Source organism: Salpingoeca rosetta (genome assembly GCF_000188695.1).
Source record: "Salpingoeca rosetta unplaced genomic scaffold supercont1.10, whole genome shotgun sequence".
Classification (NCBI taxonomy): Eukaryota; class Choanoflagellata; order Craspedida; family Salpingoecidae; genus Salpingoeca; species Salpingoeca rosetta.
In genome coordinates, this window is record NW_004754924.1 from 693,396 (window position 1) to 710,895 (window position 17,500).

General features: G+C 54.0%; 5 protein-coding genes across 5 annotated transcripts in view; 3 read left to right on the forward strand and 2 right to left on the reverse strand.

Annotated features, from left to right (window-relative positions):
• PTSG_04450 (uncharacterized protein) overlaps positions 1–2,908 on the forward strand; it is a 3,352-nt gene extending 444 nt beyond the window's left edge. The window contains exons 2-9 of the mRNA XM_004994488.1: positions 143–248; positions 531–608; positions 888–1,127; positions 1,289–1,414; positions 1,623–1,721; positions 1,936–2,021; positions 2,252–2,371; positions 2,577–2,908. Of these exons, the coding sequence (XP_004994545.1) occupies positions 143–248; positions 531–608; positions 888–1,127; positions 1,289–1,414; positions 1,623–1,721; positions 1,936–2,021; positions 2,252–2,371; positions 2,577–2,658 (937 nt within the window). The 3' untranslated portion in view covers positions 2,659–2,908. The remainder of the gene's footprint in view (positions 1–142; positions 249–530; positions 609–887; positions 1,128–1,288; positions 1,415–1,622; positions 1,722–1,935; positions 2,022–2,251; positions 2,372–2,576) is intronic.
• Positions 2,904–9,823, reverse strand: PTSG_04451 (uncharacterized protein). The gene is made up of 19 exons (XM_004994489.1): positions 9,432–9,823; positions 9,129–9,202; positions 8,308–8,848; positions 7,796–7,883; positions 7,552–7,697; positions 7,339–7,427; positions 7,045–7,140; positions 6,663–6,825; positions 6,266–6,411; positions 5,879–5,973; positions 5,685–5,728; positions 5,360–5,470; positions 5,032–5,108; positions 4,461–4,787; positions 4,211–4,268; positions 3,979–4,069; positions 3,563–3,686; positions 3,321–3,353; positions 2,904–3,156 (listed from the first exon to the last, which is right to left on the reverse strand). The coding sequence occupies exons 1-19, from the start codon at positions 9,610–9,612 to the stop codon at positions 2,989–2,991; spliced, it is 2,652 nt and encodes an 883-aa protein (XP_004994546.1). The 5' UTR covers positions 9,613–9,823; the 3' UTR covers positions 2,904–2,988.
• A 598-nt stretch (positions 9,824–10,421) lies between these two features.
• Positions 10,422–13,197, forward strand: PTSG_04452 (DMC1 protein; the record flags this gene model as incomplete). The annotated part of the gene is made up of 9 exons (XM_004994490.1): positions 10,422–10,563; positions 10,726–10,843; positions 11,101–11,259; positions 11,426–11,473; positions 11,740–11,922; positions 12,134–12,343; positions 12,480–12,530; positions 12,764–12,847; positions 13,120–13,197. Exons 1-9 carry the CDS (start codon positions 10,472–10,474, stop codon positions 13,195–13,197), a joined length of 1,023 nt encoding a protein of 340 aa, XP_004994547.1. The 5' UTR covers positions 10,422–10,471.
• Positions 12,865–15,315, reverse strand: PTSG_12177 (uncharacterized protein). The gene is made up of 8 exons (XM_004994491.1): positions 15,231–15,315; positions 15,011–15,089; positions 14,736–14,802; positions 14,433–14,552; positions 14,183–14,244; positions 13,940–14,032; positions 13,542–13,760; positions 12,865–13,240 (listed from the first exon to the last, which is right to left on the reverse strand). Exons 1-7 carry the CDS (start codon positions 15,256–15,258, stop codon positions 13,553–13,555), a joined length of 657 nt encoding a protein of 218 aa, XP_004994548.1. The 5' UTR covers positions 15,259–15,315; the 3' UTR covers positions 12,865–13,240; positions 13,542–13,552.
• A 34-nt stretch (positions 15,316–15,349) lies between these two features.
• PTSG_12178 (histone deacetylase superfamily protein) overlaps positions 15,350–17,500 on the forward strand; it is a 2,315-nt gene continuing 164 nt past the window's right edge. The window contains exons 1-4 of the mRNA XM_004994492.1: positions 15,350–16,036; positions 16,326–16,514; positions 16,825–16,988; positions 17,247–17,500. The exon at positions 17,247–17,500 is cut by the window's right edge and continues 164 nt beyond it. Of these exons, the coding sequence (XP_004994549.1) occupies positions 15,481–16,036; positions 16,326–16,514; positions 16,825–16,988; positions 17,247–17,429 (1,092 nt within the window). The 5' untranslated portion in view covers positions 15,350–15,480 and the 3' untranslated portion in view covers positions 17,430–17,500. The remainder of the gene's footprint in view (positions 16,037–16,325; positions 16,515–16,824; positions 16,989–17,246) is intronic.

Consider the following 17,500-nt stretch of genomic DNA (forward strand, 5'->3'; position numbering starts at 1 on the left):
TGTGTGTGTGTGTGTGTGTGAAGGAAGCAGTGGCAGTGCAAAAGACGCGGCAAGAGTGTGTGTGTGAATGTGTGTGGTGCTCAAGAGCACGCTTTGCACTGACCGGTGAATTGGCCACCATGGCTGCACGCTTTCTGCTCAGGTGGCAGCAAGTGATGGGCGGTGGCCATGGGGATCTCATCACCGCCGTCGCCCTGTGCAAGGACCTTTCCCCACAAGTCAGATTAGCGTCCACGTCCCTCGATCAGGTGCGGAATGAAGTGGCAGTGGTGACAAGCTGAGATGAGGAGCACTGCTCGTGACGAGGAGCACTGCTTATGAAGAGGAGCACTGCTTGTGACGACGAACACTGCCTGAGTCAGTGACCTGCTGCTATCCCAAGATGCCGCCTTGCCAAAACAACAACAACAGCAACAGCAGCAACAACAACAACAACAACAACAACAACATTGCTTGTGCACCGTTGGCTCGTGGTATTCACCTTCATCGTTCGCTTGTTTTGCGTCTACAACGTGCTGGCTCGCCTGCAGAGCATCAAGGTACAGTCGCCCCTCGCGCAGGATGCCAGCTCAACCTTCACCAAGAGCTTTGACACATCCCTCTTAAACGTGAGCAGTACTTGCATGCTGCTGTCTGTCAGTTTTGTTGATGCGCTGCCGTTCCCCCACCATGCGTTGCTTCTCGCTCAATCCCTCATGTCATGCGTATCGACATTATCCACATGCGTGTCTTCCTGGCCTTAGTTGCCTGAGCAACACAGCCACCACCACCACCCCTTGACACTGGGTCCCACACTCACTCTTCCATCTCTTGCCATCACGGGCCCACCCGCCCGACACTAATCGACACCCCGCACGTCCAACTGCTACCTGCGTATGTATTTGCAGTCGGCCTGGTTGAGCGCAGATGCGCTCGCGGTTGGAACGCGTTCAGGGGACGTCGTTCGCCTGATTGCCGGCCACGCGAGCCTGTCGGATGCACACACCATGGGCTCGCACCAGCTCGGTGTGACGGGTATGGCCGCGTTTGGCGGGTACCTCTGCACAGGATCGCGCGATGGCGAGGTCAAGTTCTGGGACCTGGCCACTCTCGTCAACACAGCATCTCTCAAAGTGCATCGCAACGTTGTACGTTCATGCGCCGCCTCCACCAACCAGCGTCACTTCTCACTGTTTGCTGCAGTCCCACGCCACCGTCAGTGTGGACTCACATTCACACACACTTTTGCGACGTTCGCTGACATTCACTTGGCGCGCGCACACACACACGCACACACATGTACGCGTAGGTGACGGCGATTGCGCCAATGGGCCCGAATTTGTTCTGTCAGTCGAGTGAAGACAAGAGCCTGCGCGTGTGGGATGTGCGAACAGGAAGCGTCGCTGTTCAGTTCCCAAAGCAGCAGTACATACTGGTATCGTTTATTCTTACCAACGCGCACCGCATGTCTCTCTCTCTCTCTCTCTCTCTCTCTCTCTCTCTCTCTCTCTCTCTCTCTCTCTCTCTCTCTCGCTGCTGCTGCTGCTGCTGTTGCTTGCTGGTTGTTGTTTGTTGTGTTGGTGAGCCGAGGTATTGTGCCGTGTTGTCTCATCCGATATCATGCTGTTGTTCCGGCGCTGCAGACGAGCTGTGCTGTTGCTGGTGGTGGACGTGACAATGCCCACTTGATTGTCACGGGTTCCTCCGGTGGCGGTAACCAGATGCAGGGCGCGCTGCTCACGGTAAGCACGACAGAAGCCACCACAATCACGCTGCACGCGAGCGTACGTGCGAGCGCATGTGTGTGTGTGTGCGTGTGCGTGCGTGTGTGCGTGTGTGTAATGATGATGATGGTGGTGGTGGTGGTGGTGGTGAGCGTCGAATCTTGGAATCCGTTGCAACTCCTTGAGAACATCGTCTTACCTCACGCTATACCCACGTGGTGGTCTATTGAAGCTGTGGGATATTCGAACATCCGGCAAAGTCCAAGACTTCCGAGGCCACGAATCAGGCATCTCAGATTGCTCCTTCATCAACGAGCGGTGTGTGTGTGTGTGTGTGTGTGTGTGTGTGTGTGTGTGTGTGTGTGTGTGTGTGTGTGTGTGTGTGTGTGTGTGTGTGTGTCCGCCTGTCTGTCTGTCCGTAATCTGCGGTGCTACACGTCCTTCATTGTACTTCATTCCACCTGAATTAACCATCGACTTGCTTCTAACACGTGGCGACGGCCATGCACCACAATGTTTTCCCGCTGACCATCTTGGTTTCGATCCAGGCTGTTTGTGTCCTGCTCCAAGGATTCAACCGTGAGGTTATGGGGCGTTGACGCACAGAGTGCTCTTGACACCATGTACTTGGAGCGGGCGCCCACGTGCTGTGACACAACACGCGATGGGTGGGGTTACGCATACACGACTCTGTGTTATGTTGCTGAATGGCAACGCACTGATGAGCGAGCGCTTGGTCTGCTCATCCATTGACTCAGCCACTCACTCACGGCATGCACTCGCTCATCCACTTGCTCATACATCTACTTACCTGTCCATGCCCACACTCACACCCTCGTTTGCTTTTTCATTGTGCAATTAACCACCTGACAGGCTGCTGGCGTTTGGAAACACCAAAGGCGACCTGTTTACTGCTCATGTTGACACCGCCTCTCCTGGTTTCCTCGCCACATAGTCCAATTCATGCCACCCTCATCAAAGAGGTGTGCCTGTGAGTGTAGTTGATGCCCGTTGGCAGGAGCAGTTGACACATTCCACCAGCGTCATTTCTCCTCTCTGTGTATATTTCTATCTCCTTCGCCCCTCGCATTGTCTGTACACACCCAATGCGCCTTGCTGCCTTGCTGCCTCGCTGCCTCGCTTCCTTGCTTCCTTGCTCTTTTCATTGTGTTGCGATCCATTGACAATACACCTCAACCCCCCCCCCCCCCATATCCTGCATATCCATCGCACAACACCAAAGACAAAGCACCCAGGAGACAATGCAAGTGCCTTTGTTCGCAAGTCATGTGCGCGTGGCAACAATCTTGGCAAAGTTGGTGGACATGTGTGTGGAGTAGGGGCCGCGCTGTTGCACTGGAAGACATTTCAGCAGTCGCAGCGACACGGAGCACAGCGAACGCGCCATGTTGCGGTCCTGCCGTGAGAAGCACTCAATGCCTCGATTCCAAACCTGCAGCAGGCGCAGCGCAACCAGAGGGAGAGAATAAGAGACCCATCTTTTTGCACATCAGCAATGCACAATCACCACGAAAAAGCACTACAGGCAGCACTGCGTGTATATAATGAGCTCGCCGCATAGCCCGTCACTTCCAAAGTGGAACTGCAACCACCAACCTTGATCATGACACACAAAATATCCTCAGCAGCCTGTGCATCAAGGTCAACAGCCACACAAGTTGGCAATTGGAATCAGCGCGCATGACTCAAAAAAATAGCGCGCACAGGCACACACGCACACACAATATACACACAGGCACACAGGCACATGTATACACACAGGCACATGTATACACATACGCACATGTACACACATACACACATGCGCACACAGACAGGTATGGGTTCGCTGTGGGTACCGGCGTTGGTAGTATTGTGGCGCTTTTCTTCTCCATGTTTGTGGCCAAGGTGCGTGCAATTTCGAGTGTGGCACTGTCGTCCCCCAACTGGGCAAGGATGTCCGCAATGCTGCGGAACAGCGGCCTGTTGGGTTTGGTTGGACAATGTGGAAACAAAATGAGCCATGGGCTGAAGCATGAGACTCTATCAGCTGCACATATACATGTCAGGATGGCAAAGACGCAGCTCGATACACATGCACACATAAAGTCGCACACAAACACAACCACAAACACACAAACAAACACACACAAGCACAAACACACACGCACACGCACACGCACACACAAACACAAACACAAACACAAATACAAACACAAATACAAACACAAACACAAACACGCCACCAGGGGCACGCTTCACACTGCGATCTTACGTTTTGTCTGTGAAGCTGTCCGTGTCGGTGACAATGCCTTCGTGGAGGATGCTGCGGGCAAGCTGCTTATCGCCGTGGCTCAGCGCCAGACCTGTGTCACACGACAAGCGGTGGACCTTGACCGTAAAACCACTGCTTGCTTGGCTGCAGTTTGTGGTACAACCCCACACGCACGCCATTGTCTTCCCCTTCTCCCACAACACAAAAGGCAAGCACACGCTCTCAAACTCACCAGCTAAGATTTCGTAGCACGTGAGTGGGTTGCTGAGACCACGCGCCTCCTGCCACACCTGCAATCACACAGAGCCCGCAGTGAACCTGAGATCATAACGCGCTCAACACACACGATGCACACCAAATTGCACACTGCACATCACACGTTGCACACTACGCAATACACATCAACCACAATCACCAACTCTCCACCCCAGCACAAACACACACGTACACACACGTACACATATGGTCGCATCACCAACAACCTTGAGGAGCTCGTTGTCCTTGATGGTGAGGGCAATGTCAAACTGGAGAATGATGGCCAGGATCTTGTCGCGTTCGCGTCGTGCGGATGTGGCGGCCGGATCACCCGATGACGATGACAGCAGCGGTGCAGATGCAGACGACGCTGTGGCTGAGCCGTCGTCGAGAATCGCCGAGCGGTACACCTCGATGGCGCGCTGGGCGTGAATTGCGTCGGCGTGCGAAGGCGTGTGTCGCTCCTTCGTGCGGCTGACATAGCACGCTGCCGCCAGTAGTGATGAGCGCGCTTTTCGCCGCCGCGCTTCGGGCTTTGACATCATGTCATCAAACTGCACGCAAGCCGAGGCGGTTGATGTGGGAGGCTTGATGAATGAGGGAAACAAGTGGGCGAGATGTGGATGTGTGTTTGGGTTTGTTTTGTACGTGTGCTCTGTGTGCGCGCGTGTGTGTGCGTGCGTGTGTGTGTGTGTGTGCTGTGGTGCTATGTGACGTGCATGCATGCAAAGTGCGTGTGCGTATGTGTTGCGGGCAAACTGCTGCACCTGTGAGAGATACAACCTCATCTTCACGAACCTGAAAGCTCAGCTCAAACAGCGGTGCCGCAGTCCTGGGCTCCACCACACGACTCACATGTACAGCAATGTTCCAGGCTGGCGTCATGTGCACGTGTGTATGTGTGTGGTGTGTGAGTGTGTGAGTGTGTGTGAGTGTGTGTGAGTGTGTGTGTACGTGTGTGTACGTGTGTGTGTGAGTGTACACCACACACACATACGCCACACACACATACACCACACACACACACGCACAAACGCATTTGCAAGCAACAGGCGGTGTTGTTGTGCATGTGGGGATCATTTCAACGCAGTTTGCACGCACGTGCAATTGTTCCAAAGCAACTCACTCATCCGGGCAAACCAGTCAATGTCCAATGCCTTGTCCTCCGCGCTGTGCTTTTCCTGTTGCTGTTGTTGCTGTTGAGCGCATGATCCCTGTTGACGACACGCAGCCAGTGCTGGTTTTGGCAGACCAAGGAAGGGGTGAATCACATGCAAGCAATGCAGACAGCAGTGCCGCAAACCTGCAGCAGAAGGGCGTACCACAAACACAAACAGAAGGGCGTACCACAAACAAAAGGGCGTACCACACCCTCACACCCTCACCCTCACATGCACACACACACTTCCGCGCTCACACATACGCACGCACGCTCAAGCAACACGACAAACCCTGTTTGCCGGTTGATGTCACGTCGTCCAGCAGTGACGTTGAGCTAACACCAAGAAATGTAAGCAGGCAAATGTCTTGTGTGAGAGCATGAGAAGCAAGTCACGCACCTAGGCACACTCTGGCACACCCTTGTCATAAGCAGTCCATGCAAACGCTAACACACACACACACACACAGCACACACAAAGCTTACACGACTGTTGGCAGGCTCTTCAGTTCTCGAATGATGAGTCGAAGATGGCACCTCAACAGCAACACCTGGTGTGGCGCTTTCTCCTCCACAAGCGCCTGTATGTTGTTAGCATGATTGTGAGCATTTGACAGGTTTAAGCGATGGAGCCAGTCATGCTTGAAATCGGCGTGTAGGTGCAAATAAGCGTGTTCTTCAAAGTGTGTGCATGTTTGAGCTCGTATGCAGTGTGTGTACAAGTGTGTGCAAAAGAGAGAGAGTGTGTGTGTGCACTTGGGTTCACAACAACGCCGTGGGAGTATGTTGACTGGCATGGCCAACATCAAACAGAGTGTGCACTGCGTGGACTGCATGTGTTTGTGCTTGTACAACGGCTGCCGCAAGTCGTACCTTGAGGACAGTCCGAGCGCACTGGCGCGAAGACGCTTCGAAGCAGTCTTGAAACGCCAAGCTCAGCAGCCCCAGCTTGCTCTCTGGCCCTTGGTTCGCGCCTTCTCCTTCCTGGTGACTGATCAGTTCAAGCAGTGCCTTTCGTGCTAAGCACGGGTGCATGTTGACGATGAGGTTGCTCACAGTGAATTCGGGGACATGAAGCCATCGACAAACGCACACATACGTGCACTTACAACGCACAAAGCAGCATGCAACCACGCACACATGCAGACTTCGCTGTGCACGAAGAAAGAAGTTGCACACGGTGGTACACAGTGGCAACTAAAGGGCAATTGCACCCCAAGTTGCGTACAGATAGCAACACACATCAACCTCTTCCACTCACACAACTCACCGTTCTCTTCGTCCTTGGAGAGGATGTACAGGCGAAACGAGAGGTAGGACAGGCGCAATGAGGACTGGCTGCGATCGCTGCTCCTGCTGGAGCGTGCTTGCTGCAGTGCAAGTTTGGCCTCATCAAGCCGATTGAGTCGCAGCAGACACCAGATTCGCATCGCCTGCAAGAAAGGTGGTCGGTTGCATATGGCAAGGACTCGGCTGAGTGGGTGGCGATGACGTGGGTCTGTGTGTGGCGATGAAATAGTACATGGCCGGCTGCGGATATCGTAGTCAGCACACGTTCACGCAGGTGGAAGCGTTGGCTGTGATACCCAATGTCCCTCCTCCCATAACCACACCAACGAGCGGGATGTGGACAACAGGATGCAACATCAAACCTGCCACTGCGTCCCGTCCTCTGATGACATGCTTGTCGTGATATTTGCTGAGTTGCCGACGTTCAGAGCTTGCAGCGCTCGGTCAACGTCCTCTTCCTGTTGGTGAGTCACACACACACACACACACACACACACACACACACACACACACACACACACACACACACGCATGCATGTGCAAACACACACGCATACACGCACAACCACACCAACACACATGTGAGCTGAGCTCCAACAAGCCAGCAGTGACATGCACGTTGTCTGGCACGAGGGACACACTGATAGTGTTGTCACCTGAATGGCGTTGGCGGCTGCGTTCCAGAGGGCAAGGCGCACACGCTCCTGGTGCACCAACTGCTTCCACAGCTGCGCATCAACCATCTCTGTTGCAACAACACAAGCATGCAGGTTCAAGGCACGCTCCAAGTACATAGCTGCGTGCTTTCCTGTCACACAGTACCAGGTGTCAGTCGTGGCAGTGGTTGTGCAGACCACGAAGAAACGTACCTTTGAGGGATTGGATGTCTGTCGTTCGCTTTTGGTCGAGCATCGCGCTGAGCAGAAGGGTGAGTGCCGCTGTCTTGGTGTCGCTTGAATGCAGGTTCTGCTGTAGCATGTGGGCAGCTTCCAGCAGGTGCTGGCTTTCAACTTTCCTACAATCAACATCCGCAGGGACAGTGAAGCAAGCCGTCGTCAGCAGCATCTACAGCAGCAGTGAAGACAGCAGCAGCGACATGTGTCGTGCACATACGGGTGATCGCGAAGGGCCTGCAACATGTCCTTAACAACGTCCAAGAGCACCGTCGCGTCTGGTGGGCGTCGCAACAATGACCCCAAGCCTGTCAAATAGACACCACAAACGCAAGTGGGATGTGAACGCATGATGTTTGTCACGGAACGGGGGTGGCGTGAAGCAGTTGGTTGTCTGTGGAAACAGGTCGGCTGGGGTGATGATGATGCAACCTCTTCACAAAGCACAATGTATACACAGCTACGCGCACATTCGCAGCAGACATCACACACGCACAAGCACGTACACCAACACAGTCGCGCACGCACACCAGCACCGATGCGCACGCACACCAACACAGTTGCGCGCGCACACCAACACCGTTGTGCATACTCACAGCAGACATTACACACGCTAACACACACCAACACACACACACACACACACACACACACACACACACACACACACACACACACACACACACACACACACACACACACACACACGCACACACACACACACACACACACCGTTGAGGATGGGGGCGGCGGAATCTGATGCTGTCGTGTAAATGCGTGATTTCAGGCCTAGGCTCAGTGCATACTCGGTTGGGGAGATCGCATCGACTTCAATGGCGCTGATCAGGGCCAGAGCCTTGTCAGGTTGACCAAGCTGAAGCGTGCACCAAGACATGGCGCGAATCACCTGACACTTCTGATTCGCGTGGCTCACGTGGTTCAGGATGAGGGAGAGGGTTTCGTGTGCCAGTGTGTGCTCCTTGTGCTCCAAGCAGGTGAGTGCAGAGCGATGCATGATGGCGATGACGCGCTCTTGGTGGCTACCAGCTTGCAGCAGAGCGGCAGCTTCTTGCAGGGTCACACGCGCCTTCTGGTATTCCTTCTGTGCAAGCGCTGCCCGCGTTCGCAGCTCCAACAGCCGGAGCCATTGTGTCTTGTTGTCATCGTGCAGCGTGCCTTGTTGTGACACTGCCCATGCAGCATCAAAGGCCTGCAGTGCTGCGCCAGAGTCGCCAAGCTTGGACCACGACGTACCCACGCCCATGCAAATCGACTGTGCAATGTATGGTATGTGTGTGTGTGGTGTGTATGATGTGTCAATGTGTGTGTGTGTGTTGTGTTGTGTGTGTGTGTGTGTGTGCGTGTGTTGTGTTGTGTGTGTGTGTGTGAGTGAGTGAGTGAGAGTGAGAGGCAGAGAGAGCGCGCGCGCACACAAAATGTGATGGCAAGTCCACCAGTGAGTTGAGGACTGCATGTGGTATCAATCACGCGGGTAATGACAGTCCAAAGCCGAGTGAGCATGTCACACTGTAATGGTCAAAGTAACACCTGACCATTTGACTTTGTCGAACACCGTCATTGTGGCTTGGGCCATGGATCATCAGCAGGTGCATACATTCTGTTCGAACTGTTGTGTGTGTGTGTGCGTGTGTGTGTGTGTGTGTGTGTGTGTGTGTGTGTGTGTGTGTGTGTGTGTGTGTGTGTGTGTGTGCGTGTATGTGTGTGTGTGTGTGTGCTTGGATGTTAATGTGGTGTTTTGAGAGCGCATGTGTTAGCTGATGGGGGGTGAGTGAGTGTGTGAGTGTGTGCGTGCCAACCGTACACACACACGCGCGTATGGTTTGGTGGAACCATACCTTGACATGTGTCTTTGCTGATTGGCAGGGTGATTGTGTGGTTCCAGAGGCGTCGAGCAGCAGAGTACAGCTCTTCTTCGCCAAGCGCTTGCTGTTTCGCATACTCTGTTGCCTTGACAGCGAGCCGAGCCTTTTCGCCGCTCTCGTCGCAATCCAGCACAGCGGAGACGCGCTTCTCCATGGCTGTGCTGCTCGTAGTTGCTTGTCGTTGCTTGTCGTTGCTTGTCGTTGTGCTCTGGTTGTGCAAGCAGGCGGCTCCTCAGGTCGATGTGTCGTGCTGTTTGCTTAATTGCCTCTTGTCTCGTGGTGTTGTACTCTGGGCTGTGCACCGGTTCTGCGAGCAGGATGACGACAGCTTGCAAATGCGACCAGCCACAAGTGCAACATTGGCCGACCGCAGTGCCGCCAAAGAAGACTTGCGCTGTAGTTTGCTGCTTGTGCTGCATGTCATGTCGAAGCACACACAGTCGGCGCGAACAACATGCCATAAGTGTGTCCTCCATTTACATTCAGCCGTTCATTCCCATTTTGTTGTTCGTTTTGGCGGGAAAACCAATTGCACACGTTTGTTGACGTTTGTGCACGCGTTCGCGACTGTAAAGAAGAATGAATTGATGATGGCAAGGGGGTCTTCCCGCCAAAATAAACCACCAACAACGAACCTTTCACACACACACACACACACCCTCTCTCTACTGCACAAAACATCCATGCACCTGTGCACACATAGTTCCGTTGTCAATTCCCTGCACACTGGCAGTTGTTCTTGTTGCTCTCGCAACGCTGTTCTCCAGCGATTACCCTACCATGAGACCATGCGCGTCCGATGCGTTTGCAACTTGGCGCTGCTTCTGAGCAATGGTCATTTCCATCAACCACGGTTCAAGCCAACTGCACATCGAGTCAACTACACCGCACACAAGAGCACCGCCAGCGAAACAACAACAGAACGACGCATTGCCCTCCACAATCCCCGCTGATATCACGCTGCATAACACCAACAGCTTCTCTTCCGCACACATACACACACGACCGGCGCGATGGCAACCGAAGTTGAGGGTCAAATCCCCATGGAGGAGGGCGAGGGAGAGGAGCTGGATATGATCGAGAAGCTCCAAACCGTCGGCATTGGGTATGTGTGTGTATGTGTGTGTGTGTGCGACGCAAGGCGGACGTCTTGCTGATTGGCCGGCTTGTTTGTTTGAGAGCCTGCTTGCCAATGTGCTGCCATTCAAACACAACATCTCTTCTCACGTCCTTTGCATGCCCTCATTTGTCCCCTCTTTTGATGTAGCATGTCAGACATCACCAAACTCAAGAACGCGGGCTTCTTCACGGTCAAGTCGGTCATTCTCATTCACCCGAAGAAGCTCAAGGAGCTCAAAGGCTTCTCCGAAGCCAAAGTCGAAAAGGTGTGTATGTGTGTGTGTGTGTGCTTGTCTTGTTTGAGCTGATTGTCGTGTTTGAGTTGATTGTGCGACGTCAATCCGGCTGCTTTCACTCGTACGGCATTCAGCCATGCTCCAATACCCCGACTCCTTCAATCATCCACTCCCTCGCTCACTCTTGGCTCTCACATACACACACATACACATACACACACATACACACTCTTGGTCCTCACACACACACACACTCACGCGCACACTCGCACACCCACTTTTTCTAGGTTCTGGACGCGGCAAAGAAGCTCGCAGTTGGCGACTCCCCGTTTGTGACTGCCGCTAACTTTCTCGAGGCACGTCAGCAGGTGTTCTTCATCTCCACCGGCGCTAAGGAACTTGACGCCATCCTTGGCGGCGGTATCGAGAGCCAGCAGATCACAGAGGTGAGGTACCAACACGACACGCTGGCTTGGGGCGCAAGCAAGAGCAACATCACATACATACATATGTCTGCATTCCTCTGTTCCGTGACCCTGCTTCTGTACTCGGGCGTCTGGTTTCAATGCCTAACCCTTGGTATGCCTGCGCGCTGCACCCACTTGCTTGTAGATCCATGGCGAGTACAGGACTGGCAAGTCGCAAATCTGCATGACCTTGGTGAGTGAGACGTGGGCGTTTGAATGGGACACGGTCGTTTGGTGTGGAGGCGTAGAGGAGTGGAGGAGCGGAAGAGTGGAGGAGTGGAGGAGTGGAGTGGAAGGGGTTCAAGTATGTTGGGCTATCGAGTGCGTTGGATAAGCGTTTCCTTCCTTGATGCCATCAGCGCTCCACACCTCAACATCAAACGCACGCGCTCACACTGTGCTCACATCACATCCACCTGCGTGTTGTCCTGTCACTCGCCACTCGCTACTGTCTGGCAGTGCATCTCTGCGCAAGTGCCAACAGATGAGACGAATTACTCTGGCGGGAAGGTGATTTACATTGACACAGAGGGCGCCTTCAGGCCGGAGCGCCTGGAGGGGATCTGCGATCGCTTCAACGTTGACTACCAGGCAGCTCTCAACAACGTCTACTTCTGTCGCGCATACAACAGCGAGCAACTGGTCTGTGGTGTTATGCTTCGAACGCATGATCACATACATCCCACGCTCAACCTCAATCAAAGATCCATAGCACGTGTTTCGTTGACACATTTCTCTCACTGCAAGCACGCATAGACTTTCAGTCCTTCTCATATGCACTCACTCATGTCTGCGCCCTCTCTTTGGCTGGCGAAACGTCCTTCTCCCGCTGTTCTGTCTTGGCTCACAACAGGCCACCTTGATGGCCGATGTTGGTGCCATTCTTGCGCAAGAGGCTGGCATCGTCCGCCTCCTTATCATCGACTCCATTATGGCCACGTTCCGCACCGACTACTGCGGCCGCGGCGAGCTCGCAGAGCGACAACAGATGCTGAACCAGGTCCTCGCTGCCATCAAGCGGCTGGCCGAGGAATGGAACCTTGCTGTCGTCCTCACAAACCAGGTCAGCTCATGCATGTGCTGTGGAAAGACACCTCGTGATTCTTGCTGTATTGTTGCTGCAAGCATTTGGTCATCTCGTGCCATCCATCGTTGACCGTTCACATGCATGCGGGATGCTGTGCTCGTCGTTGTCTCAGATGTGCTCAGATCCAGGCGCGACAATGTCGTTCGTCTCCGACCCAAAGAAGGTTACGGATGCGCTTTCACTTTTGTTGAGATGGACGCGGCTCAAAGCACTTTAACCACACACACTCCCACTCGACTTACATACATACATACATACATACATACATACATACATACATACATACATACATACATACATACATACATACATACATACATACATACATACATACACATCCAAACTCCCGCCCGACTCACACATGACTCCCCTCCCCACACACATACATGCACACAGCCTGTTGGAGGCCACATCCTGGCACATGCAGTGCAAACACGCCTCTCCCTGCGCAAAGGCAGCGGCGAGCAACGCTTTGCCAAGGTATGACAGACAATGTTACGCTAGGATAAGGTGTAATTGGGCGGGGGGGGGAGGAGAGAGAGGGATTGATGTACATGTACACGTATTCAGCACTGCCAGGTACATCCTGGCCACAGCAGTTAACATCATTCGCATGCACACAGGCAAATATGAATTGAATCCACGTTATCACAAACTCAACGCTCGCATCACAAACTCAACTCTCACATCCATGCCTTCCGCCCCTCACGCGTAACGCACGCCATCCAACACCAAACTACACCCACAACCAGCTTGTGTGCTCGTCCCGGTTCTCGGAGAAGGACGCAAGCTTCAATCTGACCGAAGGTGGCGTGGCCAACAGCGAGTGATCCCTTTCGCGCAAGGTACAGCCGCACGCGACCACACCACACGCTGGCGTTGTGGGGATGGGCAGATGCGAGGCGCGCGAGGGCGGTGGGTTCACATGAGTGATGAGTGACAGTGAGTTTGTTTGACCAGTAAAAGCTACAGCGAAAACCATCGATGAAATCCCGACAGCAAAGCAGCACAAGAGGGGTGTGGCAGAGTGCACTGCAAGTCGGGGGCAACGCAAAGACATGCATTGAGACATATAGACACCCATGCACACACAAACACACACACACACACACACACACACACACACAAACACACACATACACACACACACACACATTGGCACGCGCGCACTTACGGAGGCTGGCCTCAGTACATGATGTACCAAAGGGAGAAGACGACGCAAGTGGCGATGACGGAGCCGAGAATGATGGCTGACCGCTTCTTCCTCAGGTCAATGTTCTTGCTGAGCTGGTTGATGACGGGGAACTTGTTCATTGTCGTGGAGAGCTTGGAAAACACATTGTCGATTCGTGACGCCTGGTCTTGCAACGCATTCCGCGCACCAGCAGCCATGCTGCGACATAGAGGGACGTGGTTATGCGCGTGTGTGCGTGCGTGTGCGTGCGTGTGCATGTGCGTGCGTGTGTGAGCAGAGGAGGAGCACGAGTTTGCACTCGCATGCACAGAGCAGTCACTCCCAGAGCCAACTCCGAGTCACACACACACATGAAGACCGTTAGTACGTGTCTTTACCCCAAGATGTCGTCGGTGAGACGGTCGGATGTCCGAATGTGATCACTTTCCTTGAGGTACAGATCCTCATTTCTCGATCCAGAATGATGGTCACTGCAAAACAAAGAAGTGGCCGTGAGCATTGCACTTCTGCACGCGCGCGCGCGCGCGTGTGTGTGCGTGTGTGCGTGTATTTATGTTTGTGGGGTGATACGAAAAGTACTGCCCATAGCGCCCTGTACACGGTATGCATGATGGGCTCACTTGATCGTCTTCTTCACATTGTCCAGCAGGTCTTCCTTCTCCATTTGCGCCTTGATGCTTTGCTGTCAGGTGTGTGTGTGTGGTGGGGGGACAAGGGCGTTGGTGCAGGTTCATGACTTGAGAATCGAACACAACGAACACACACACACACACACACACACACACACACACACACACACACACATACACACACACGCACAAACACACATCACACACACACACGCACACGCACACATGAAAACCAACGAACCTTGATTCGTGCAAATTGTCGGTGATATGCCGTCTCCTTCTGTGCAAGCTGGTTGACGACGGTGACTCGACTTCTCGCCTCGCCCGCCAGGCCAACCATCTCGCTCGTCAATACAGAAAACTGCACTCGCAGCATACGAAGGAAAGCAGCGTCAATCCAAACGATACACAGAACACGGCGTCAATCCATTCGCAGACGCAAAGGATAACAGGCAGGCAAGCAGACAGACAGACAGATAGACGGACGGATAGACAGACAGACAGAGGCAGACACGCACACACACACACACGCACGCATGCGCACCTCGTCCAGGCAGTTTTGAATCTCGGCGTACACACTGTGAATGTCTCGAAGGGGATCATCGCTGCGTCTTTGCACACACGCACATGTGCAGGTGCAATCACAGTCAGAGATCAGCACGACAACAAGAGCCGGGCTGCCATGGCACAAGCACACAAGCACGCACACACACACAACCAAGCTCGCATATACACACGCAGGCACGCACACACACACACAACCAAGCTCGCAAACAAACCCACGCCAATGGCAGATCACAATATTATTGTGACTCTTACTTGAGCTGGTTGAAGTTGCGCAGCTTCTCAAAGTTGGCTTCCAACTCCAATTCCAGCTGTCGCACCCTGAGGTGCTTTGCTACACATTTGTGCATGAGCAGACAAAGTGTCAGCCACTACCACCAGAGTTACACACACACACACACACACACACAGACACAGACACACACAGACTCACAGACACACACACACCATCACAGACACACACACCATCACACACCTTCCCATGGTGAGCTGCCTGTCGCCATCTTGTGTCTTTCTTCCTCTTTGGTTTGTTTGGTGTGGTGTGTGTATTTCGAGTGCAGATAATGCATGAAAGTTATTGGCCACTTTTCCAGACTTGAACTGCTGCGTGGTCCTGCTCGTCGCACAACACCTCTTCTCGTGTCACAACACATCACAACACAACACGATACAGCAACCTCCTCCAAGCCCGCAGCACGTCACTGGCACCCCAGCACACCAGCACGATGAGCGTGATTGCTGTTCATCATCCAGCGATGGATGAGCACGATCCACCGCATGCGCCACGCATGAGCGAGATCCGGCTGCGCGGTGAAGCCATTCGCACCATGCTGCAAGAGAACACGGACGTCTTCGCGCTGCGGGAGGCCAAGGACTTGGGCGAGAAGGTGATCCTGCGCACACACTCACAAGACCTGTACGACGTGCTGCGTGTCGCATACGACCGCTTCCAGCGGCAAACGCAGACCACGGACGAGCCCCTCATCGTGGACACATTTGCTGTGGGGCGCATGCGCACGGAAGGGCTCAAGCACGTGAGGGAGATCCTCGAGAACGAGGACGCCGACATCGCCCATGCACTGGGCATGTTCGTGTCGGACGCCACATCGCCAATGACCAAGGGCACCTTCAAGGCGGCGTACTGGGCTGCTCAGTGTGCGGCACATGCCGTTGAGGTCGTGCTTGAGGAGGCGCAGCACCGTATCGCCTATGCCCTGTGCCGTCCACCTGGTCACCATGCCAGCCGCGACATTGCTGGTGGCTTCTGCTTTTTCAACAACGGTGAGCCACATCACACCGCTTAATGGTCATGCTCAGCCTTGTTTTGGACACGCAGCTTGTTTTGTGCACCCCTGTGTGTCTGCTTGGCCTGTTTGCACTTGTGTCCTTGGTTGTCGTGTGCGTGGATGTTGGTGTGCGTTGATGTGCAAAAACGTTGATTTGTGTCCGCACGACATGAGATAACTGGAGTTTGCATCCGTATGCCACAAGATACCCGCCTGCAGCTTCCAACCCTCCCCTCATCCATTTCATGCTGCATTGCCACGTTGTTGCGCCATGTCACCTACAGTGGCCGTGGCTGCCGAGCAAGCTCTGGCCAAGGGCAAGCGCCCAGCGATCCTTGATGTCGACTTCCATCACGGCAATGGCACACAGGACATCTTCTATGCCCGCAGCGATGTGCTGTTTGTTTCCCTGCATTGTGATCCTCGCTTTGAGTACCCCTTCTGGGCTGGTTTCAGCACGGAGCACGGCGAAGGTGTGTCGGCCATGTGATGCATTGCCTTGCGTGCGTGTACGTGTGCGTGTGTGCGTGTGTGTGCATGTGTGTGTGCATGTGTGTGTGCATGTGTGTGTGTGTGTGCATGCGTGTGTATGTGCGTGCGTATGCGTGCGTGTGTGCGCGTGTGTGTATGTGTGTGTTTGTGTGCATGTTTGTGTGTGCACTTGTGCACGTGTTTCTGTTGCTTGTGCGCTCATTTCCTCAAGGTCTGTGCCTCATCTTCAGTTACTCACGCTGTTTCTCCTGCCGTTTCCCTTGCTGGTTCATGTGCATGTGTGCATGGTAGGTGAAGGCGAGGGTTACAACCTGAATGTGCCGCTTCCGCCTGGCACGACCGGTGAAGAGTTTAATGGCGAGCTCGAGAAGCAGGCCCTGCCGCGCATCGCAGAGTTTAAGCCAGATGTGCTGCTCATCTCTCTCGGCACAGACACCGCCCGCGCAGACCCAGAGGTCAGAGTGTGATGTGTGATGTGTGATGTGTGATGTGTGATGTGTGATGTGTGTGTGTGTGTGTGTGTGTGTGTGTGTGTGTGTGTGTGTGATGTGTGATGTGTGCGTGCGTGCGTGTGTGTGCGTGTGTGTGTACGTACGTGGGGTCCATGAGTGCTTGCATTGTTTCTCGTGTCTGACCATTACACCGTCACCTCCTCTATCATCCCCTCCACCACCACCTCCACCACGGTCGCCGCTGTCGCACATGCACCACAGGGCCAGTTCCTGCTGGACACGGCCGACTTCCACCAGATGGGAGCCAAGATCAGCGCTGCCTTTGCCACCACCCCGATTGTTGTCGTGCAGGAGGGTGGCTACTCGGTTGCGGGCGAGAACAACGTGCTCTCAGTCAATGTGAAGGCCTTCATGTATGGTCTCCAAGGCATCGCCCTGGCTTGAAGCGATGCGTGGATGTGAGGTGGATGATCCACACTGCCCACGACATTGTGGTTACACGAGACGCGCCCGTG